The sequence below is a fragment of the Pan troglodytes genome, chromosome 20 (genome assembly GCF_028858775.2).
Source record: "Pan troglodytes isolate AG18354 chromosome 20, NHGRI_mPanTro3-v2.0_pri, whole genome shotgun sequence".
Classification (NCBI taxonomy): Eukaryota; Metazoa; Chordata; class Mammalia; order Primates; family Hominidae; genus Pan; species Pan troglodytes.
In genome coordinates, this window is record NC_072418.2 from 55,659,127 (window position 1) to 55,683,959 (window position 24,833).

Here is a 24,833-nt window from a genome sequence, read left to right on the forward strand (position 1 = left end):
GCTTTCATGCCTGGGCAACAGAATGAGACCCATCTCCAATAAAAATGACAAAAGAGGAAACACATGCATCCTGGGTCTGGGGACAGGGGGAGTCTAAGGCCAATTAACACGAACCTCAGGAGGTCCTGACGATGTGTGCCCAAGGTGTTGAGGCTGCAGTTTACTTTCACACATTTTATGGACACGAGACAGCAATCAATACATAAAACATATACATTGTTCCGGTCTGGAAAGGTGGAATAACTGGAACTGGGGGGCTTCCGGGTCACAGGTAGATAACAAATGATCACATTCTTTGAGTCTTTGATCAGCCTTTCACTAAATACACAATTTATATGTGAGAGTGGGAGGAGGAACAGTCACTTACATCTTACACTGGAGTACAGTGGCATGATCACGGCTCCCTGCAGCCTCTACCTCCCAGGCTCAAGCCATCCTCCCACTGCAGACTCCACAGAAGCTGAACCAGCAGACATGTGCCACCATGCCCAGCTAATTCTTGTATTTTTTGTAGAGACAGGGGTTTCACCATTCTGTCCAGGCTGGTCTTGAATACCGGGGCTCACGTGACCCACCTGTCTCGGCCTCTGAAAGTGCTTGGATTACAGGCCTGAGCCACTGCATCTGCTCTCATCATAAATTTGATGTTTCTTCTTGTTTCAATTTTAGCAAAATTTACATTGCTTTGTTTCTTTTTTCAAACTCATGTTTTCCCCTTCTGAGTGCTTCAAACTAGACCCTGTTCAGACATGTTATAACAGATTTGTACCATTTTATTTTGGTGCAAAAAATGTGACATCATGCACAATTTTCTCATAACATGTATTTTTTCATGAACTTCGTGAAGACCCCTTGTACTAGCAAACTGTATTCAAGAGGATATAAAAAGGATTGTAGATATGCAAGTGCCACTTATTTCTGAGATACAAGGATGGTTCAACATAGTCAAGCAAATCAATGTGATATACCACTTGAACATAATGAAAGATGAAAACCACATCATCTCAATACATGTAGAAAAAGCATTTCACAAAATTCAACATCATCATGGAAATCCTACCCAAAACAGTTAGAGAAGGAAATTTACCTCAACAATACAAAGACAATCCATGAAACGACCACAGTGGAAATAAACAATCAGGGAAAATGGAATGCTTTTCCTGTAGGATCTCACATGATGCAAGAATGCTCTCACCCTTTCTATTCAATCAATGCTGGCTGTCCCAGCCAGAACAATGAAATAGCAAAAGAAATCGAACTCATCCAAATCAGAAAGAAAGAAGTCAAATTTTATTTGTTTGTAGATGACATGATCTGTGGAGAAAATCACAGTCAACCAAAATACAACTGGAACTAATAAACATATTCAGTGTATTTGCAGAATAGAATAATAGCACCAAAAATTAGTTGAATTTCCATACATTAACATTAAATAATTTTAAAATAAAATTAAAAACCACTTCCATTTGCTAAAGAGCTTAAAGTAAGAAATATTTAGGAATAAACATATAAAGGTGAGAAGTTTGTACCTTGAAATCTACAAACATTGATCAAAATGATTAAAAACATATAAATACACATACAATCCATATTGATTGGAAAAATTAGTATTGCTCAATGATTATATAACCGAATGTGATTTAGATTCAACACAATACTCATAGAAATCCCCATAACTTTTTGTTAAAGAAACAAAAAACAAGCCAGTCACGGTGGCTCACGCCCATAATCTCAGCACTTCGGGAGGTGGAGGTGGGTGAATCATAAGATCAGAAAATCGAGACCATCCAGGCTAACACGGTGAAATCCAGTCTCTACTAAAAATACAAAAAATTATCCAGGTGTGGTGGCACGCACCTGTAGTTCCAGCTACTCGGGAGACTGAGGCAGGAGGATCGCTTGAACCTGGGAGGCGGAGGTTGTAGTGAGTCAAGATCATGCCACTGCACTCCAACCTGGATGACACAGCAAGAGACTCCATCTCAAAAACAAAAACAAAAAAAAGAAAAAAGAAAGAAAGAATAGAAATGAAAACACAGGCTGGGAAAAGTGGCTCCCGTCTGTTGGCCAGGCTGTTCTCAAACTCTTAACCTCCAGTGACCTACCAGTCTTGGCCTCTCAAAGTGCTGGCATTGCAGGCGTGAGCCACAGTGCCCAGCCCAGTCCTCTTAACATAAACAGTTTAATGTCAATTAATGCTAAAACTCAATGTTAAGTCAACTCAAACTCAGGTCAGTGCTCATTTAACTGTAATGTCAATTAATGCTTGATGGCTTGCTATACTAATGGCATTTGAAACAACTGTCTCCAAAAGGAATTGTCTGATGGTCTGCAAGGAGTGATCTCGGACTGCAGACCTTACCACACTGATGACATTTGTAAGATTTCTGTCCAGCATGGATTCTCTGATGTCTATTGAGGTGTGAATGTGAAGCAAAGGCTTTGCCACAATCATCACACTTGTGAGTTTCTCTCCTGTATGAATCTCCTGTATGAATGTTTTGCATAGGATGAAACTTGACTGAAGACCTTGCCACAATCATGACATTTATAAGGTTTCTCTCCAGCATGAGTTCGATGATGAATAGCTATATGAACGATATCTGAAAAATTTGTCACATTTATTACACTTGTAAGATCTCTCATTATGGATTCTCCAATGATTTGCAATGGTTGTAGCATTACTGAAAACTTTGTGACAATCATTACATTAGTCAAGTTTCCCTATACTATGGATTGCTTGATGGCGAATAAGTGGTGACTGCCCACTAAAGGCTTTGCCACACTCACTGCACTTGTAAGGTTTCTCTCCAGTGTGAATTCTAGTATGGTGTGCCAGGTGTGAATCATTCCCGAAAGCCTTGTCACAAACCTTACATTTGTATGGTTTTTCTCCAGTATGAATTCTCCTGTCTTTCAAGCTGTGATTTGTGACTGACAACTTTGTCACAGTCTTCACATTTGTAAGATTTCTCTGCAGTATGAAGACTATGATGACTTGCAAGGTGTGACTGTTGATTAAAAACTATGCCACATTCATTACACTTGTAAGGTTTCTCTCCAGTACGAATTGCCTTTTGAATTACAAGGTGTGAATTTTGACCAAAGGTGTTGCCACACTCATCACATTTGTAAGGTTTCTCTCCAGTTTGAATTCTAATATGTTTTGCCAGGTATGAATTATATTCAAAAATCTTGTCATAAACCTTACATCTGTGTGGTTTCTGTTCAGTATGCATTTTCTTATGTGTTTCAAGGTTTGATTTGCAACCGAAAACTCTGTCACATTCTTCCTATTTGTAAAGTTTCTCTGCAGTATGAATTCTATGATGACGTGCAAGGGTTGTTTTTTGATTAAAAACCTTGCCACATTCATTACACTTGTAAAGTTTCTCTCCAGTATGAATGGCTTTATGACTTACAAGGGTTGAATTGTGATGGAAGGTGTTGCCACACTCATTACACTTTTAAGGTTTCTCTCCACTATGAAGTCTATGATGGTATACAAGGTTTGACATCTGACTGAAGGTCTTGCCACACTCATTACACTTGTAAGGTTTCTCTCCAGTATGAACTCTCTGATGCTGTGCAAGGTGTGCTTGTTGATTAAAAACCTTGCCACATTCATTACACTTGTAAGGTTTCTCTCCACTATGAAGCCTATGATGGTATACGAGGGATGACATCTGACTGAAGGCCTTGCCACACTCATTACACTTGTAAGGTTTCTCTCCAGTATGAAGCCTACGATGGATTATAAGCGATGATGTCTGACGGAAGGTCTTGCCACACTCATTACACTTGTAAGGTTTCTCTCCAGTATGAACTCTCTGATGCTGTGCCAGGTGTGAATCCCTCCGGAAAGCCTTGTCACAAACCTTACATTTGTACGGTTTCTCTCCTGTATGAATCCTCCTATGTCTTTCCATGTGTGATTTGCGACTGAAAACTTTCTCACATTCTTCACATTTGTACGGTTTCTCTGCAGTATGAAGTTTATGATGACATGCAAGGTTTGCTTTTGTACTAAAAACCTTGCCACATTCATTACACGTGTATGGTTTCTCTCCAGTATGAACTCTCTGATGTTCTGTAAGGCATGAATCACTCCGGAAAGCCTTATCACAAACCTTACATTTGTATGGTTTCTCTCCAGTATGAATCCTCCTGTGTCTTTCAAGGTGTGATTTGCACCTGAAAACTTTGTCACATTCTTCACATTTGTACGGTTTCTCTGCAGTATGAAGTCTATGATGGCGTGCAAGAGTTGATTGTTGATTAAAAACCTTGCCACACTCATTACACTTGTAAGGTTTCTCTCCAGTGTGAATTATACTATGTTTTGCCAGGTATGAATTATATGCAAAAGCCTTGTCACAAACCTTACATTTGTATGGTTTCTCTCCAGTATGAATCCTCTTATGTCTTTCAAGATGTGATTTGCGACTGAAAACTTTTTCACATTCTTCACATTCATAAGGTTTCTCTCCAGTATGAAGCCTACGATGGCGTGCAAGGGTTGACAGTCGATTAAAAACCTTGCCGCATTCATTACACTTGTAAGGTTTCTCTCCAGTGTGAATTATAGTATGTTTTGCTAGGTATGAATTACATGTGAAAGCTTTGTCACAAACCCTACATTTGTATGGTTTCCCTCCAGTATAAATTATCTTATGTGTTTCAAGGTGTGATTTGCGACTGAAAACTTTGTCACATTCTTCACATTCATATAGTTTGTCTGCAGTATGAAGCGCCTTGTGAAGGAAGAGGGATGTATTGTGACCAAAGATCTTGCCACACTCATTACACTTGTAAGGTTTCTCATCAATGTGAGATCTACGATGGCATGCAAGGTATCGCTTCTGATTAAATACCTTGCCATATACATCACATTTACATTGCTTCTCTTCTAAGTGGGTTATCTGATGTTTTTTTAAAAGTGAGCTACAATTAAAGGATTTGCCACTCTCAATACATTGGAAAGATTTTTCTCTCATGTGTACATTCCGTTTTTGTGTGAGTAATGAAGAATGGAGGGAATTATTTCCATACTTATTAGAAATATGGGTTTTGGGCCTACAAGAAATTCTTTGGGCTGTTGAAACTGAGGAAGCATTGTTGATAGACTTCTCAACTTGATTACCAATTTTCCCCTCAGACTGAAATATGTGCAGTTCAGGCAGATGCGAATGAAAGCTTGATCCAAGCTGATCTTTAATAGGCTTGTTTCCAGCATGCCTTTGATCATGTCGGCCTGTACTACCAGTCAACTCTTTGATTTCTGTCATGGGTGCTGCATGGTCATTTGTTTCATCTTCTTTCCACTGAAACTGGAAGCCATGAATGTCTTTCTCAATTTTCTGGAAGCAAAAATCTCCAGTGTGATGACTTGCTTGTCTTTGCAATGTCCCTGTGTGGATCACTTCTGTATTGCCTTGCCCTGTTGAGAAGAATGTCTTCATCATGCATTTGGAAGAGATATCTACAAAATATAAATACCAATAGGTTTCCAATTAAGTACAGATGGTGTATAATACTGAAATGTGTAAATATGACACAAAAAACAATACTTATTTTAAACTTCCCAAACATGATCTTCAAAGTTTAGGAACACAAAAGGAGTAAGATTCTTTAATAAATAAAGGGCGATTATATGTCTTTCAAATCAATTCCATGAAAGTCTATTTCCTATATCGTGACAAAACACTGACAGGGCACAAACATGTGTGAGCCTAAAGTAAGGAATGTTTTTCCACTGTGACCCTAAAGTGTATCACACTTTGCAAAAAACACATCACTATCACATCAAAAAAAGAAAAATATATATTCTTCATATTTACAGCGTATTTAGTGTATACAAATAAATGCTAAAGAACCACACAATATACTATATTGGTAAATAATCCAAAACAAGCTGTTGTAAGGATAACCAAAATCAATGGAAATTCTGTATTGTCAAACAATCATAGCACTGACAAGATAACAAAAGATTATAAAAATTAGCCAGGTATGGTGGCCCGTGCCTGTACTCACAGCTACTCTGAAGGCTGTGTCACAAGAATTGCGTTAAGCCAAAGGCAAAGGTTGCTGTAAGCCAATATTACACCACTGCACTCCAGCAGCCCAGGTGACAAAATGAGCCTCCATCTAAAAAAAAAAAAAAAAAAAAAAAAAAAAGGCAGGGCATGGTGGCTCATGCCTGTAATCCCAGTACCTCTAGAGGGCAAGGCAGGCAGATCACCTCACATCAGGAGTTTGACCAGCCTGGCCGATGTGGCAAAACCCCATCTGTACTGAAAATACAAAAAGTTGTCGGCGTGGTCACAGGTGCCTGTAATCCCAGCTACTTGGGAGGCTTAGGCAGGATAATCGCTTGAACTTGGGAGGCAAAGATTGTGGTGAGTTGAGATCGCACCACTGCACTCCACCCTGGATGACAGAGTGAGACTCCATCTCAAAAAAAAAAGAAAATGTTAATACCATATTTTTCTGAATAACTGTTACAAAATTACCTATATCCATGTGGAACAGGCACATTGTGACTTTTTTTGTGTGTGTGTGACGAAATCTCGCTCTGTTGCCCAGGCTGGAGTGCAGTGGCATGATCTCGGCTCACTGCAAGCTCCACCTCCCGGGTTCACGCCATTCTCCTGCCTCAGCCTCCCCAGCAGCTTGGACTACAGGCACACACCACCATGTCCAGCTAACTTTTTTGTATTTTTAGTAGAGACAGGGTTTCACTGTGTTAGCCAGGATGGTCTCGATCTCCTGACCTTGTGATCCCCCCGCCTCAGCCTCCCAAAGCGCTGGGATTACAGGCATGAGCCACCGCACCCAGCCGACTTTTTAAAAAAATTTTATGTATTTTTATTTTTTTGAGATACAGTCTCACTCTGTCACCCAGGCTGGAGTGCAATGGTATGATCTTGGCTCAATGCAACCTCTGCCTTGGGGTTCATGTGAGTCTCTTCCTTAGGTTCTGAGCACCTGGGACTGCAGGCACATGCCACTGTGCCCGGCTAATTTTTGTATTTTTAGTAGAGATGGGGTTTGGTGAAACCTGTTGGCCAGGCTGGTCTCGAACTCCTGACCTCAGGTGATCCACACATCTCAGCCTCCCAAGACCTGGGATTACAGGCATGAGCCACTGCACCCTGTGGCACTTTGTGACATTATCTAGGGGAGTGTCAGTTATATTGCATACCACATACCGAAAACTCACATATAAAGTCATAAAAATCAATTAATCAAATATTGCAACCCACGATAAAACAAGCAAGAAAATAACAAGTAGATTTATACAGACTGAAGAATTCTAAACAATTCCCTCTTAAGAAAAAAGCCAAAACTTGTACTTACCACCAGCACACAACATAAGAACTGAAATAGATGTTAAGATCACTACCTTCTGATATATGAGGTCAAGAAAATATACAGCATTATAAGGAATGAGAATTGACTAACAGTCAGGCATGGTGGCTCATGCCTGTAATCCCAGCACTTTGGTAGGCTGAGGCAGGTAAATCAGGAGTTCGAGACCAGCCTGAACAACATGGTGAAACCCCATCTCTACTAAAAATACAAAAAAATTAGCTGGGTGTGGTGGAGGGTGCCTGTAATCCCGGGTACTTGGTAGCCTGAGGCAGAAAACATTTGAACCCAGGAGGTAAAGGTTGCAGTGAGCTGAGATCATGCCACTGCGTTCCAGCCTGGGCAACAGGATGAGACTCCATCTCAAAAAAATAAAATAAGATAAATAACTACTTCTCAAATAAGCTTTGGTAGATGTGGTATTCTCTAATAGGATGTTCCTGCAGATGCAGACCTTGAGAGAATTTAGCATGGGTGTCGACTACTCATGAATAGGACTAGTGCATTTATAGAGACATTAAAGAGCGTGTTGCCTGTTCCTCTTTCCACTGTATTAGGACACAGCAGGAAGATGGCTGGGCTAAACCATGAAGAAGGCTGTCACCAGGAACCAATTTGGCTGGCACCTTGCTCTTGGATTTCCCACTTTCCAAATTCATGAGAAATCAATGTCTTTGTCTTAAGCCTCCCAGTTTAAGCAATTTCCTTTTTTGTTTGTTCTTGAGATGGAGTCATGCTCTATCACCCAGGCTGGAGTGTAGTGGCATGATTCTCCTACCTCAAGTGATTCTCCCTCCTCAGCCCAGTCTTACTCTGTCTCCCGGTCTGGAGTAGAGTAGCGTGATCTTGGCGCACTGCAACCTCCACCTCCTGGGTTCCAGTGATTCTCCTGCCTCAACCTCCCAAGTAGCTGGGATTACAGGCGCACGCCACCATACACAGCTAATTTTTGCATTTTTAGTAGAGACAGGGTTTCACCATATTGGCCAGGCTTGTCTCAAACTCGTGACCTCAAGTGATCAACCGATCGCAGTCTCCCAAAGTGCCAGGATTACAGGTGTGAGCCACTGCACCTAGCCCATTTTTGGCATTTAGTAAATTCGAGGTTTCACCATGTTGGCCAGACTGGTCTCAAACTCCTGACCTCAAGCGATCTACCCACCTTGGTCTCTGAAAGTGCTGGGATTAGAAAAGTGAGACATCACAGCTGGCCAGTCTAAGCTATTTCTAACAGGACAGTGAAATGACAGAGACAGGAGAAAGAGCATCTCATCATCAACATCACCAAAGGCTGACAAATCTTATTAAACAAAGGAAGTTAAGAGTCTGTACTGTAAAACTTGCAATACTTGAAGCCATCTAATAGCACTAACATGTTTTTAAAAACTTGAGACAGGCCAGGTGCGGTGGCTCATGCCAGTAATCCCAGCATTTTGGGAGGCTGAGGTGGGAGGATCACAAGGTCAGGAAATTGAGACCATCCTGGCTAACAAGCTGAAATTCTGTCTCTACTAAAAAAATACAAAAAATTAGCCCGCGGTGTTGGCACTCACCTGTAGTCCCAGCTACTTGGAAGGCTGAGGCAGGAGAATTGCTTGAACCTGGGAAGTGGAGGTTGCAGTGAGCCGAGGTGACACCACTGCACTTTAGCCTGGGTGACAGACCGAAAATCTGTCTCAAAGAAAAAAAAAAAAGAAATGAAAGAAGGCTAAAGAGTAACTCCAACCCACAAACATATATAAAGTTTTCCAGGCCTGGTGTGGTGGTTCACGCCAATAATCCCAGCACTTTGGGAGGCTGAGGCTGGCAGATCACCAGGTCAGGAGATCGAGACCATCCTGGCCAACCAACATGGTGGAACCCCATCTCTACTAAAAATAAAAAACTTAGCTGGGTGTAGTGGTGCACACTTGTAGTTGCAGCTACTCGGGAGGCTGAGGAAGGAGAATTGCTTGAACCCAGAAGGTGGAGGTTGCAGTGAGCAGAGATCACACCACTGCACTCCGGCCTGGGCGACAGAGTGAGACTCCATCTCAAAAATAATAATAATAAATAAATAAATAAATAAATAAATAAAGTTCTCCAGTAAAGGTAGTAAAAACAGATAGGCCAAGCATGGTGGTTCATGCCTGTAATCCCAACACTTTGGGAGGATGAGTTGGGCAGATCACCTGAGGTCAGGAGTTCGAGTCCAGCCTGGCCAACAAAAAGAAACAGTCTCTACTAAAAATACAAAATTAGATGGGTGTGGTGGTGCATATCTGTAATCCCAGCTTCTTAGGGGCCTGAGGCAGGAGAATCGGTTGTACCCGAGAGGCAGAGGTTGCAGTGAGCTGAGATCGCAGCATTGTACTTCAGCCTGGGTGACAACAGCAAAACTCAGTCTCATAAATACATAAAGTAATTAATTAATAAAAGGACAGATACAGAAACTGGCATATGTATACCTTCATAACTAAACTTTTTTCATATTTAAAATAAAAGGCATGAAAAACACTGTACATATATGTTAACAAAAATGCAACATACACAGAAATAATTCTGACAAATAAAAAAATGTTCTAGTGGAGAAGAAGAAGTCATTTTTGCAGGTTACAGAATTTTTTTTCTTCTTTTGAAACAGAGTTTCACTCTGTCTCCCATGCTGGAGTGCAACGGTGCGATGTCAGCTCACTGCAACCTCTGCCTTCCAGATTCAAGTGGCTCTCCTGCCTCAGCCTCCTGAGTAGCTTGGATTACAGCCACCCACCACGGCACCTGGCTAATTTTTGTAACTTTAGTAGATACGAAGTTTCAACATGTTAACCAGGCTAGTTTTGAACTCCTGACTTCAGGTGATCTGCCCATCTCAGCCTCCCAAAGTGCTGGGATTACAGGTGTCAGCCACTGCACACGTCCAGGTTATGGTAATTTTAAGTTTCTTTATTATGCTATAACTTTAATATGTTTAACATACCTGCAACAATAACCTCTGCCCAAATATCTAAAGAACTACAAGACAAAACTATTTAAAATAATAACAATGGTTAGGCATGGCAGCTCATGCCTACGGTCCCAGTGTTTTGGGAATCTGAGGCAAGTGGGTCACTTGAGATCAGAAGTTTGAAACCAGCCTGGCCAACATGGTGAAACACCGTCTCTACTAAAAACACAAAAATTAGCTGGGCATGGTGGTGAGCGCCTGCAGTTCCAGCTACTCAGGAATATGGGGCATAAGCATCCTTTGAGCCCAGGAGGCAGAGGCTGCAGTTAGCCAAGATCGTACCAGTGCACTGTAGCCTGGGCAACAGAGTGAGACTCTGTCATAAAAAAAGAGAGAAAGAAAGAATAGAAAGAAAGAGCAGAGAGATAAGCGGGGGCAAAGAAAGATATCTTTTCAGAGACGTGAGGATTTAAACTTTTCTTTTGCCACAGAATTCTCCCACTTGCAGAGAGTTTCCCCACACACTATTTGAAGGTGGAGCTTCCACTCTGCCCATCTGAGCTCTTACCTGCGTTTACACCTGTAATACATTCCCACCCATCTGGATTTTTTTGTTATTTTCACTTAACTCTCCACAGTCCAGGGCTCTTTCCCTTGCTCCAACATGGAGACAGCAGGTCAGAAAGAGACTCCTGCTTATAAAAAGAAAGGACCATAACATGCTGGAGCTTTTCTAGAGTCCCAGCCCTATGTTTCTGCAGGAAAGAAGACATTACAGATGAATCTAGGAAAATATTTCTCAAATTCCTCCACTGACTGCCTCATTCTGAATGCTTGCGGAGCACTGTAATATGTAGTATGTGGACATCGAGCTCTCTTCCAAGAACTACAGAATCGAAAGCACAGGAGAAGCAAACAGGGAACTGGATATCTTTAAAGTCTGCCATAAGGTTTGTTTTTGTCTTTGTTTTTTGAGACAGAGTCTTGCTCTGTCGTCCGGGCTGGAGTGCAGTGGTGTGTTCTCAGCTCAATGCAAACCTTGGCCTCCTGGGTTCAAGTAATTCTCTTTCCTCAGCCTCTCTAGGAGCTGGGATTACACATATGCATCACCATGCCCGGCTAACTTTTGTATTTTTAGTACAGACAGGGTTTCTGCATGTTGGCCATGCTGGTTTTGAACTCCTCACCCATAGTGATCCACACGCCTTGGCCTCCCAAGGTGCTGGGATAACAGGCGTGAGGCACCACGACCAGGCTGCCATAAGGTTTTAAGCCTACTTTACTTCTGGAAGCTCCACTGAGCTATCATGAAGAATGCAGAACCTCTAAACAAAGGGGACAGTGAAAGTCCAGATGCTACATCATGAAGCTTTTCATTTCAAAATCAATACGGCTTCCATTTTAGTCAAGTAAGGATGTGGCTCCCAAGAGGCAACAAGAGAAAATACAAAGATACACAAGGGCACATCCCCAGGAGGGAAGTTATCCTCACCCAGGGAGACCAGGTTCCTATAATTCTCCAGCATCACATCCCTGTATAGAGTCCTCTGAGCAGGGTCCAGGCATTTCCACTCCTCCTGAGAGAATTCTATGGCCACGTCCCTGAATGTCAATAGACCCTGAAATGAAAACACATTTTAACCAAATGGTTATGGTGGAGTTCTTATCTTTACAGAAAATGACAAGAGAGGGGGAAAGCATGGATTTAGTTGTAGTGAGTGTTCTCACAAATCCGAGTGAGGGATTTTTCACCACATGATGTTTTTATTATACTTTTTGAAGTGATCAAGACACACTTTCAGTATGAAATTCCTAAGTTTGTGAAAAATTCAAGAAATAAATAAAAAATCAGTGTTGGATTCCTGTTATAAAAATGTTTGAAACTTTTATAGACACACCAAGTGACATTCATTGTCTAGATGAGAGAGAGCATGACTGATGTCTTAAAAGATGACAATGTCCACAGTAAGAGACAGGCTGGGCACAGTGACACATGTCTGTAATCCCAGCTACGCAGGAGGCTGAGGCAGAATTGCCTGATCCTGGGAGGCACAGGTTGCAGAGATCCCAGACTGTGTCACTGCACTCCAGCCTGGGCAACAGAAACTCCGTCTCAAAAAAATAAAAAAATAAAAAAAAAAAGCAAAACATTAGCTGGACCTGGTGGCAGGCACCTGTGGTCCCAGCTACTTGGAAGGCTAAGGAGGGAGGATGGCTTGACCCTGAGGGTGGAGGTTGCAGTGAGCTGTGATCCCACCAGGGCACTCAAGCCTGGGCAACAAACCGAGACCCCATCTCAAAATAAAATAAAATACATGAAAACAAAATTACTCAAAGTACAAAAATCAATTGTGTTTCTATATTTTCACAAAATAATAAAACCTAGAGACTCACAAAACACTAGATGTGAATACAAAGGGTTGTCAATTGTCCCAGATTTTCAAAATACAAAAGATTTTCAAAATATATACATATGTGTGTATGTATGTATTTGTATGTATATGTGTGTGCATGTGTGTGTGGATGTGTATGTACATATATGAAGTTTTTAAAAATATACAAAGTAGCAAGTTTTGTTTAACTGAAGAGGAATCTCATCTTGCTGGAAAAGGACACTTGGGCAGTTGCGGGCAGGGGGGAATCTTGTCAGATCTAAGAAAACAGGAAATGCCCCATCCCAGAAGAAGCAATCACCCTTTCAACTGCCTGACCTGGAGGAATCTTCAGATACCTGTAGTAACGCAGGCGTGCACAGAGGCAGCCACTAAGGCACTCTTTATACAGGGAAAAATTGCAAAGGACACACGTGTTGTCATTCAGCCAATTTCCAATGCAGATGTCAAAGAGCAAGCTAGCCATGTTTACTAACATGACAACATGTAAATTCACAACTAGCAGGATGAAATATCAAACTAAAATATTTACTGGAACACAAAGAAGAAAATAGACACTGGCGTCTACTTGAGGGTGGAGGGTGGGAGGAAGGAGAGGAGCAGAAAAAATAACTATTATGGGCTGGGCGCGGTGGCTCACGCCTGTAATCCCAGCACTTTGGGAGGCCGAGGCGGGCGAATAACCAGGTCAAGAGTTCAAGACCAGCATGGCCGAGATAATGAAAGCCCTTCTCTACTAAAAATACAAAAAATAGCCAGACGTGGTGTTGGCTGCCTGTAATCTCAGCTACTCGAGAGGCTGAGGCAGCAAAACGCTTTAACCCGGGAGGAGGAGGTTGCAGTGAGCGGAGATCATGCCACTTCACTGCAGCCTGGGTGACAGAGCGAAAAAAAGGAGCCCAGTCTGAGCGGCGGCGGCGGCGGCGGCGGTGGCAGTGGTGGCAGTAGCACTGGGCCTGCGGGCTGTCCGGGCTCCGGGCCGGGGCGGCGGCGCCATCTTGTGCCCGGGGCCGGTGGGGAGGCGGGGGAGGTTGCCCCGGGGGGCGCAGGGGACCATGGGAACGGCCTGGAATCTGAGGAACTGGAGCCTGAGGAGCTGCTGTTGCAGCCGGAGCCCGAAGAGGAGCCGCTCCAGCCCCGCGCCCCGTGCCTGGGAGCTCCAGGACCCGGGCCTCGTTCAGGAGCCACCGGCAGCCAAGAGGAGGGGGAGGAGCCGGGACCGGTCGAGGGTGACCCGGGGGACGGTGCCATTGAGGACCCGGTGCTGGAAGCTATCAAAGCTGGAGTCAGGGAGGTGGACGAAGAAGCTGAGAAGCTAAAGGAGCTACAGAACGACGCAGAGAAGCAGATGAATGTGAGTCTACCTCCAGGCAATGCTGGCCCAGTGATCACGTCCATTGAGGAGAAGATGGAGGCTGATGCCCGTTCCATCAGTGCTGGCAATGGGGACTGCGGCGCAACAGCAGAAGAGCCGGAAGCTCACTTTCACGGCTGTGGTTCAGTCAACCATGTTACCATACTCTGTGACAAATTTAGTGGTCATCCCAAAGGGTTTGCATATATAGAGTTCTCAAAGAGTCAGTGAGGACTTCCTTGGCCTTGGAGGAGTCCCTATTTAGAGGAAGGCAAATCAAGGGGATCCCAAAACGAACCAACAGACCAGGCATCAGCACAACAGACCGGGGTCTTCCGCGAGCCCGCTACCGCGCCCCGACCACCAGCTACAGCAGTCCCCGCTCCCCATTCTACAGTGGTTTTAACAGCAGGTCCTGGGGGCGCGTCTACAGGGGCCGGGCTAGAGCGACATCACCGTATTCCCCTTACTAAAAAAAATGTGTATTAGGAGAGAGAGGAAAAAAAGAGGAAAGAAAGGGGAAAAAAAGAATCAAAAAAAAAAAAAACAAAAAACAAAAAAAACCAGAAGATGACCTTGATGGAAAAATATATATATATATTTTTTAAAAAAGATATACTGTGGAAGGACAGAGAATCCCTAACAAACTGCTGAGGAGCGACCTGTTTTGGGGAGCAGGGGAAGGCCCAGGGAGTGGGGCAGGGGGCGGCTTATTCACTCTGGGGATTCGCCATGGACACGTCTCAACAGTGCAAGCTGCTCCCCATGTTTCCCTGCCCCACTTCGCCCCCGTAGGGGCTGCTCAAGGGTAGGCGGGCGTGGATGGCAGGAGGTTTTTTTTTTTACCCGGGGCTCTGGAAGGACAACAAACAGTTCTGCTTGTTACCTTTCCTCTGTCTTCTCCTCGCCTTTCAGTCCCCTCCTGCCTGCTCCTGTCCCTCCAGGTCTACCACCCACCCCACCCCTCTTCTCCGGCTCCCTGCCTCTCCAGATTGCCTGGTGGTCTATTTTGTTTCCTTTTGTGTTTCTTTTTCTGTGTTGAGTGTCTTTGTTTGCAGGTTTCTGCAGCCAGAAGATCTCCGTTCCGCTCCCAGCAGCTCCACTGTAAATTTCCCTTCCCCATGGGGAAATGCACTACCTTGTTTTGGGGGGTTTAGGAGTGTTTGTGTTTTTCAGTTTTTTGTTTTGTTGTGTTGTGTTTTCCTTTGGCTTTTTTTCCCTTTTATTTGGAGGGAATGGGAGGAAGTGGGAACAGGGAGGTGGAAGATGGATTTGGTTTATTCTTTTAGCTCATTTCCAGGGGTGGGAATTTTTTTTAATATGTGTCATGAATAAAGTTATTTTTGAAAATAAAAATTGTTTGGGCTTTAAAAAAAAGAAAAACATCTTTTTAAGTTACTACAGAATTTCTTCTAAAGCCTCATAACGATGCAGAAATACACATGTATGAGACTTGCTCTGACACCTGGCACAGAACTGACAGTAGCGGCTCCCCAGGGAGGCTGGAAGGAGGGTGGAGGACGTGACAGGGAAAAGAGATACTTTATGGCCAAGGGCCTAAGCTGCAGCTTTCTTGGAGCGTTACCACTAAACAAACATACACATCATGTGATGTTTAAATATCACAATATATATTTAATAACAATTGGTGGGGCTGGGCATGGTGGCTCGTGTCTGTAATCCCAGCATTCTGTGAGGCTGAAGCAGGCAGATCACCTGAGGTCAGGAGTTCAAGACCAGCATGGCCAAAATGGTGAAACACCGTCTCTCTTAAAAATACAAAAAAAATTAGCCACGGGTGATGGCACGTGACTATAATCCCAGCTACTTGGGAGGCTAAAACAGGAGAATCACTTGAACTTGGGAGGCAGAGGCTGCAGTGATCCGAGATCACACCACTGCATTCCAGCCTGGGCAACCGAGACTTTGTCTCAAAAAGAAAAAAAAAAGCTGGGCGAGGTGGCTCACGCCTGTAATTTCAAAACTTTGGGAGGCTGAGGTGGGCAGATCACGAGGTTAGGAAATGGAAACCATCCTGGCTAAAAAGGTGAAACCCCATCGCTACTGAAAATACCAAAAAATTATCTGGGCATGGTGGCACTCGCTTGTATTCCCAGCTGCTCAGGAGCCTGAGGCAGGAGAATCGCTTGAACCGGGAAGGCAGAGGCTGCAGTGAGCCAAGATCACACCACTGCACTACAGCCTGGGCTGCAGAGCAAGATTCTGTCTCCAAAAAAAAAAAAAAAAAAAATTAACCAGGCATGGTGGTACACATCTGTGGTCCCAGCTACCTGACAGGCAGAGGTCGGGGGATGGCTTGAGCCTGAGGGTGGAGGTTGCAGTGAGCTAAGATCACGCCACTGCGCTCCAGCCTGGGCAACAGAGCCAGACCTTGTCTCAAAATAAAATAAATGTATGAAAACAGAATTACTCAAAGTACAAAATCTTTTTTTGCATATATATGCCCAAAAAATAATAAAACCTTCAAAGACTCACAAGAAATTAGATGTTAATAACAAAGTTGTCATTTTCCCCAGACTTTCAAAGTATACGTGTGTGTATATATGTACGTATACGTATAGATATGTGTGTATGTATGTGTATATATATATTTATATATATAAAGGTTTTTAAAATATAAAAAGTAGCAAGATTTGTTTAACTGAAGAGGAATCTCGCCTTGGTGGAAAGGATACTTTGGCAGTGGGAGGAAGGAGAGGAGCAGAAAAAATAACTATTGGGCCTGGGCACAGTGGCTCACACCTGTAATCTCAGCACTTTGGGAGGCTGAGGCTGGTGGATCACCTGAAGACAGGAGTTCAACATCAGCCTGGCCAACATGGCGAAACTCTTGTCTCTATTAAAAATACAAAAATTAGCCAGGTATAGTGGCAAGCACCTGTAGTCCCAGCTACTCAAGAGTCTGAGGCAGGAGACACACTTGAACCCGGGAGGTGGAGGTTGCAGTGAGCCGAGATCATGCCATAATACTCCAGTCTGGGCAACAAGATCATAATTCAGTCTCAAAAAAAAAAAAAAAAAAAATGTCTGGGCGCGGTGGCTCACGCCTGTAATCCCAGCACTTTGGGAGGCCGAGGCAGGTGAATCAAGAGGTCAGGAGATCGAGACCATCCTGGCTAACACAGTGAAACTTCACTCTACTAAAAATACAAAAAAATTAGCTGGGGGTGGTGGCGGGTGCCTGTAGTCCCAGCTACTCAGGAGGCTGAGGCAGGAGAATGGTGTGAACCCAGGAGGTGGAGCTTGCAGTGAGCCGAGATTGCACCACTGCACTCCAGCCTGGGTGACAGAGTGAGGCTCCATCTCAAAAATAAAATAAAATAAAATAACTATTGTGTACTGGCCTTGATACCGGTGTGATGAAATAATTGGTACAACAAACTCCAATGACGTGAGTTTACCTCTGTAACAAACCTTCACATGTAGCCCCAAACGTAAAGTAAAAAAAAAATACATAAAATTTTTTCTTTAATTTACAACAGAATTTTTTTTAAAGTCTCATAACGATGCAGAAATACACGTGTACAAGAATTGCTCTGACACCTAACACAGAACTGACAGTAGCGGCTCCCCAGTGAGGCTGGAAGGAGGGTGGAGGATGTGACAGGGAAAGGAGATGCCTTATGGCCAAGGGTCTAAGCTGCAGCTTTGCTTGGAGTTTTACCACAAAATATGTACATCATGTGACGGTGAAATATAACCATTTATATTTAATAATAATTGGTGGGGCTGGGCATGGTGGCTTGCGCCTGTAATCCCAACACTCTCGGGGGCTGAGGCAGGCAGACCACCTGAGGTTAGGAGTTCGAGGCCAGCCTGGCCAACATGGTGAAACCCTGTTTCTACTAAAAATACAAAACAAATAGCCAGGCGAGCCAGGTGCGGTGGCTCAGGCCTGTAATACCAGCACTTTGGGAGGCCGAGGCAAGAGCATCACGAGGTCAGGAGATCGAGACCATCCTGGCTAACACGGTGAAACCCCGTCTCTACTAAAAACACAAAAAATTAGCTAGGCATGGTGGCGGGTGCCTGTAGTGCCAGCTACTTGGGAGGCTGAGGCAGGAGAATGGCATGAACCCAGGACGCAGAGCTTGCAGTGAGCCAAGATCATACCAAAGCACTCCAGCCTGGGTGACAGAGTGAAAACATCGTCTCAAAAAAAAAAAAAAAAAAAAAAAAAATTAGTTGGGGATGGTGGCACGCAGCTATAATCCCAGCTACTAGGTGGGATGAGACAGAGAATCGCTTCAACCTGGGAGACAGAGGTTGTAGTAAGCTGAGATCATGCCACTTGCACTGCAGCCTGGGCAACAAAGCAAGACTCCGTTTCAGAAAATAATAATAATAATAATAATAATAATAATAAAACGTTGACTGAGAATACAGCTTTATCCTCTTAGATAAAAAAGCAGTACTCTCCAATATTAGAGAAAAATTGCAACCATTTTTACCAAAAACACCTGCACCTGTTTCACAAGCCTCTCCACAGTAACACCATAGTCTCCGTGAGCTGGATGTGCTAAGAATGGTTGAATGAATCTCCTATTATTTACATTGATTTCATGTTCTTAAAATAATGAAGGAATAAGCCAGGCACAGTGGCTCACGCTTGTAATCCCAGCACTTTAGGAAGCCAAAGTAGGCGGATCGCCTGAGGTCAGGAGTTTGAGACCAGCCTGATCAACATGGAGAAACCTCGTCTCTATTAAAAATACAAAATTAGCTGAGCATGGTGGCGCATGCTTGTAATGCCAGCTACTCGGGAGGCTGAGGCAGGAGAATCGCTTGAACCCAGGAGGCGGAGGTTGCGGTGAGCTGAGATCACACCATTGCACTCCAGCCTGGGTAACAAGAGTGAAACTCCGCTTCAAAAAAAATAATAATAATGAAGGAATCATTAATGTATTATTCATCTATGTATGAACTTTCCATTCTAATTAGTAAGATTTTTGGAGTCAGAAACACAGTAACTCACTCAATTAACTAAAAATGTGGTATAAAATCAGGGAGAAAAGATTTTCCCTTATTGGTTTCCTTTTCTAGAATTTGCCACGTACTTTGTGCACATTAATACGTGACTCCCATTGGCAGCTGCTCTAATCCTGGTCCACAGAGAGCTGACAGAGCATCCAGATGTGGCCCCTGAACAATCCCTGCTGCCCAACAGCACTGACACCACGGGACCCTCACCCCGTCTCCATCCATGTCTGGGTGTGAGCCCTTCCCAGGACCATGCCCAGTGCAGCCTCTTCCCAAGTTCATGTCACTGGGTCACAAGAGATGGAATCTAAGCAAGATGAGATGAACTGAAGGAAGGCATGGGTGAGTGTGAGCAAACATATCAGGCAGGACACTTCAGACTCAGCGAAGATTCCCAACTCCAAGGCCCAGCGTTTCTGAAAGGAAGGAGACAGAACAATCCACCGAGAATATCATCTCACCTGAGGAAGAGCCATCCCTGACTCCTTTGCTTTCCTCTTCCTCTTCTGGGTTTCTTCCTCACGTACCAGGATTCTTTAGAAGTCAATCCTGAATGTTAAAAATATGTTGTTTATTGCTCAGAATCAACACATCCCCTCCCTGTAACACAACAACACATACAAACGAGACTTCACCTTGAGGAAATATGGTCCCCTATGCTGCCTACCGCACCACGAACAAAAAATTCCTACAGGAAAACCCCCACTCTCCTCCTGGAGAAGCCCACACACACGCTGCAGCAGTGGGGAGCTGGGCTGGGGTGAGCTCCCCTTCAGGAAATCTCTACCATAAATACAAAAACTTAGCCAGGTATGGTGGTGCGCGTCTGTGTGTCTGTGGTCCCAGCTACTTAGGAAGCTGAGGTGGAAGGATCACTTGAGCTCAGAAGTTCGCGACCAGCCTGGCCAACATGGAGAAACCCTCTCTCTACTAAAAATACAAAAATTGGGCTGTGCTCAGTGGCTCATGCCTGTAATACCAACACTCTGAAAGGCCGAGGTGGGTGGATTACTTGAGGTCAGGAGTTCAAGAGCAGCCTGGCCAACATGGTGAAACCCTGTCTCTACTAAAAATACAAAAAGTAGCTGGGCTTACGTAGACTCAAAAATAAAAATAAAATACAAATACAAATACAAAAATTAGCAGGGTGTGGTGGCACACACCTGTAATCTTAGCTACTTGGGAGGCTGAGGCACAAGAATTGCTTGAACCCAGGAGATACAGGTTGCAGTGAGCCAAGATCACAAGACTGCACTCACAGCCCGGAGGACAGAGTGAGTCTGAAAAAAAAAAAAAAAAAAAAAGTGCATTTCTGATGGGATTGACACAGAGATAAGAAGACTTGAGTAATGTGATAGACACTGATGGGCAGAGGGAACTTCAGATGGGGGTGGGAGGGCATGGGAGACAGCTCTGAGCCTAGACCTGAAGGAGAAAGGGACAGTGCCATCTTCATTTAGAAACATTGAATAAGAGCAGGGACAACAACCTGAGACAGGAAGGATTTTGATGTTTGAAAAAAGAGAAAAGCAAATGTGACTGGGGCAGAGGGAGTCAGATGAGGGCAAGCTCCCAGGAGGAGGCTGGACACTGGCAGGGACCCTGAACACAGGGCTGTGGAGCCAAAGTGAAGAGTTGGGCTTTTGTCCTGGGGAACACGGGAAGCAGGTGGAGGGTTCCCTGCCAGGCACTGACATGACCTGCTTTAGATGTAGCCGTGATATTCTAATACAGACAAAGGCCTCCGAAGATCCTCTCTGTTTCTGAGTCTACCGCTCTGTTTCTTCCATTCTTCTGCTTTTTTTTTTTTCATTTTTGGGGTACTGCATCCCACTGAAAATTCTAATTACAACTGGGCACTCCCCTCTCCCAGAAAAAAAGCCACACCCAGACACCGCCTCTATTTTGCCAATCATTTCAGGGGTCAGGGTCACTTAGGTTGAGCTTTTCTGGTCTAGCCCTTCGTCGCAAAGATGCAGGGAGGTTCACTGGGGCGCAGAGTGGGAAACATTTTCACGAAGTTACCCTGAGAAGGTCTGAGATGAGTGAGAAGGTGTACCTGAATTCTTACATGGTGGCCTGGAAGGGCTAATGGGATGGGTTGGTCTTATCATCCCATTCTTAAAATTAGAGAAGCATTTTTCACATGCCTGGGTTACAGAAAATTCTTTTGAAAGGTTCGGATGAAATTGACTCCCAACACTGAATTCTTCCTTACAAGAAAATCCCAGTAACATTTATAAAATGCAGCAGTGTAAACACACAGCTCTTGACCTTGAAAACAGGGAAACAGGGTCAGCTGTAGAACTAAGACATAAGCAAATTTTTTCAATCAAGAATACACAGGTGGACAGCTGAGGTGGTTCACACCTGTAATTCCAGCACTTTGGGAGGTGGAGGTGGGTGGATTACCTGAAGTCAGAAGTTTGAGACCAACCTGGCCAACATGGTGAAACCCTATCTCTACTAAAAATACAAAAATTAGCTGGGCTCCATCCTTGCAACTTATTTAACCTCTTGTTGGTCCTTCTCCCCAATCTTTAGATCGTCCTCAATCTCCATAGATTTCTGCCTCTTCTCCCCTCTCTGCTCTCCCTGTTAAATTCTCTCTTCTCTGTTATAACCCCCTGGACCCAATCGGGCACCCCAGATCCCCAGGTGTCCTCCCTGCTGTGCTTCTCCCTCTGTTCTCCTTGCCACCAGCACCACTCTGCTCTGTCTGCCCTGGCTCCACATCTCTCCTCCTCTCCCTCACTCTGATGAGCCTCCACATTTCTGCCCCTCTCCCTACCTTGCTGTCTGTCCTTCATCTCTCTGTACATCTAGCTTTTCTCTACATTTCTCCAGTTGCTTTTCTCCTCCTGCTTTCTTATCTTTTATCACTTTTGCTGTCTCTTGGCAAATCCCTCACCATCCTCTACTTTGCCATCTGTTATGGGTCTTTCTCATTCTTCTTTTCTCTGTCTCAGGTTTTCTACTGCTCTCTTAGTTCCTCTTTCTGTCTCCTGATCCCTTTGGCCCACACAATCACAAGAGGGTTTGGAGTAAGACTCCTGCATCTCGGAGAAGCGCATTTTCCAAGTGCTGGAGCTGGGCAGGCAAGAACACCCCGTGTCACAGGACAAGCCCCAGGCACCTCTCCAATGCAGGCTCAGGGGAAGCGGTGACTGCGGAGGGGAGATCTGGGGAGCAGCAGGGCCCAGCAAGAGGAGGAGGGAGGTGGGGAGCGACGCCGCCTTCGGACAAGGGTGGGATCCGCAGGATCCCAGGACCAGACAGAGAACGCAGCCTTCCCGGGACTGGGGTCGCCGCGCTGTGCTCCAGGAACCCAGGAGGGTAAGGCTGGGAGGCGCACAGGGCGGAGATACACCTCTAGGGTGAGGACTTTAAAAAGAGCAGTGCGGAAGGAGTCAAAAAAAGGCTTTGAGCAGGAAAACTACGCGATAGGAAGTGTATACATTGCCCTGTAGCAGAAAGACCGAGGACGGGACCAGCCTCAGGGCGACTTTAAACCTAAAAAGAAGGGGCTTCCGGACTCCCAGTAGAACATCTCCATTTGCTCTGAGTGAAGGAAGAAAGGGGAGAACTTCCAGGTCTATGGGGACCCCACATCCCATGTACAGAAGTGCCGGGGACCTGGGAAGCGCAGACTTAACACCACACAGAGCAAAACTCACCGCCCGCCGCGGCGTGACCGTCATTCCACGGGATCCGCTTCCTGGTCTGCGCGAATCTGCGCGCGCAGGACAGAAACCAGGCCTGGGTGGAGCCAACGAGGAGGTGAGCGGGGCCCGGGTGAGGTGTGGGCGGGGCGCGCAGCGGCGAGACCTTGCCCTTTAGAACCCGCAGAGGGCGGGGCCGCAGCGGGACCTGTGAGTCTCAGCCTCCTCCCAGGCCATGTTCTCAGGCTTTTGAACCCGGGAGATACAGCTTGCAGTGGGCTGAGATCGAGCCACTGCACACCAGCCTGGGCAACAGAGCCAGACTCCGTCTCTAAAAAAAAATAAAAATAAATAAAATTTGCTTGTGCGAGACAGGGATACAACATTACTCTTTTCCATGTGGATATCCAGTTAGTTGTCTCAGCACATTTGTAAAAGAGATCTGTTACTTTCTCCTTTTTATTTACATTTTTTCTTTCCCCCCCTTTTTTTTTCTTTTTTTTCTTTTTTTTTTTTTTGAGGCTATTTCTCTGTCGCCCAGGCTGGAGTGCAGTGGCGAGATCTTGACTCACTGCAGCCTCTGCCTCCTGGGTTGAAGCGATTCTTCTGCCTCAGCCTCCGGAGTAGCTGGCATTACAGGCACACACCACCATGCCCGGTTAATTTTTGTATTTTGTGTAGAGACAGGATTTCGCCATGTTGGACAGGCTGGTCTCGAACTCCTGACTTCAAGTGATCCGCCTGCCTTGGCCTCTCCAAGTGCTGGGATTACAGGCGTGAGCCACTGTGCCTGGCCCAGGAAATACTCTTTACTTTGCTTTTTAAATGTTGAGAAAATACAACTGAAAACTAAAAAAATCTTCCCCGAAATGAGAAATCATCTTCATGACAAAACAGGAAGAAATAAGAACCATTTTATTAATAAATAAGCCTTAGACCAGAATGTGTTGGGAAATAGAGGCAAACAGCTAAGAGGTTGAAAAGAGAGAAAGAAACTTCATTGTTCTATGCAACCCATTAAGTACGTGTTTTCAAGATAAACACTAATCAGTCCTCAGGGAAGATTAGTTAACAACACCCTTGGTCACACATAGTTCATCCTGGCTGTACTTGGTAATGGAGGTTACCATCTGTGTCAGCTAGTTAGCTTCATGCAGAGAGAGGGGAATTACTTTAACCCACGTCTTTTTGGCAAGTGTGAGTTTTACAACATGGCGACAGATGCCGTCTCTAGTGAGGCTCCTACAATCCGACAGAAACTGACGTCAGCAGTAAATAATAAAATTTAGAATACATAATTAATTATAGAGTTTATTGGAACACAAAGCTTGAGGATAGCCACCTGGAAACGTCAACTCCAAATGAAGGGGGCCCGTGTTCCCAAGTAGAGACGTTAAGGTTTCACACACAGGGAAAGACAGAGAAGCTTTACCAGAATCACATTTTCCATTCAAGACCAGTGCATAGGCTGCAGCAAGTTGATTGGTGATGGACTGATACACTTCAAGGAAGGTTAGTTTATCACTCCATAAGAAGGGACAATGATGCCAACAGGTTAGTCTTCCTAATTATTTACAGGTAAACTTTTTTTAAAATTTATATTAGGAAACTAAATTTTATTGCACTTTTTTTTTTGTTTTGTGTTTTTTTGGTTTTTGGTATGGAGTCTTGCTCTGTTGCCCAGGCTGGAGTGCAGTGGTGCAATCTTGGCTCACTGTGACCTCCATCTCCCGGGTTCAAGCAGCTCTCCTGCCTCAGCCTCCTGAGTAGCTGGGATTACAGGCACACGCCACCATGCCTGGCTAATGCTTTTGTATTTTCAGTAGAGACGGGGTTTCACCATGTTGGCCAGGCTGGTTTCTAATTCCTGACCTCAAGTGATCCACCCACCTTAGCCTCCCAAAGTGCTGAGACTACAGGCGTGAGCCACCGCACCTGGCCAGTAAAACTCAGAAGTTGCGCCTGCACACCACTGGACTCAGGTTGCATGACCACGTTCCTCTCAAGGCTCAGAATTATTTAAATGTCCGTAGCTTTAAATTTGAAATATTTGATGTTTGAATTATTTAATTTCCTACTGAGATATAGGTACTATCTCCCTTGTAGTTTGCCTTACAAGGATCGCTCCC

The 24,833-nt window shown here is 44.5% G+C and overlaps 1 protein-coding gene and 2 pseudogenes across 8 annotated transcripts; 1 reads left to right on the forward strand and 2 right to left on the reverse strand.

Annotated features, from left to right (window-relative positions):
- Window positions 1–1,268: 1,268 nt before the first annotated feature.
- Window positions 1,269–22,965, reverse strand: ZNF28 (zinc finger protein 28). Of its 8 annotated transcripts, none has more exons than XM_054672738.2 (5): window positions 22,720–22,965; window positions 19,504–19,591; window positions 11,787–11,913; window positions 8,925–9,042; window positions 1,269–5,440 (listed from the first exon to the last, which is right to left on the reverse strand). In XM_054672738.2, the coding sequence occupies exons 2-5, from the start codon at window positions 19,516–19,518 to the stop codon at window positions 5,353–5,355; spliced, it is 348 nt and encodes a 115-aa protein (XP_054528713.1). In that variant the 5' UTR covers window positions 19,519–19,591; window positions 22,720–22,965; the 3' UTR covers window positions 1,269–5,352. The 8 variants fall into 8 exon arrangements, with proteins under 8 accessions (XP_054528713.1, XP_054528712.1, XP_024207743.1 ...); XM_024351977.3 differs by having other exon boundaries at window positions 5,228–5,482; window positions 22,720–22,959; XM_054672737.2 differs by lacking the exon at window positions 8,925–9,042 and having other exon boundaries at window positions 22,720–22,960.
- LOC134809123 (zinc finger protein 888-like) lies at window positions 2,711–3,239 on the reverse strand (annotated as a pseudogene).
- Window positions 12,251–14,521, forward strand: LOC104003434 (polyadenylate-binding protein 2-like; annotated as a pseudogene).
- Window positions 22,966–24,833: the final 1,868 nt, after the last annotated feature.

Excerpts from the sequence above, each read along its gene's own strand:
- ZNF28 (XM_024351975.3), bottom strand. Across the intron at positions 5,483-11,786 it reads TAGGAACCTGGTCTCCCTGG|ATATCTCTTCCAAATGCATG; the intron begins GTGAGGATAACT and ends TATATTTTGTAG.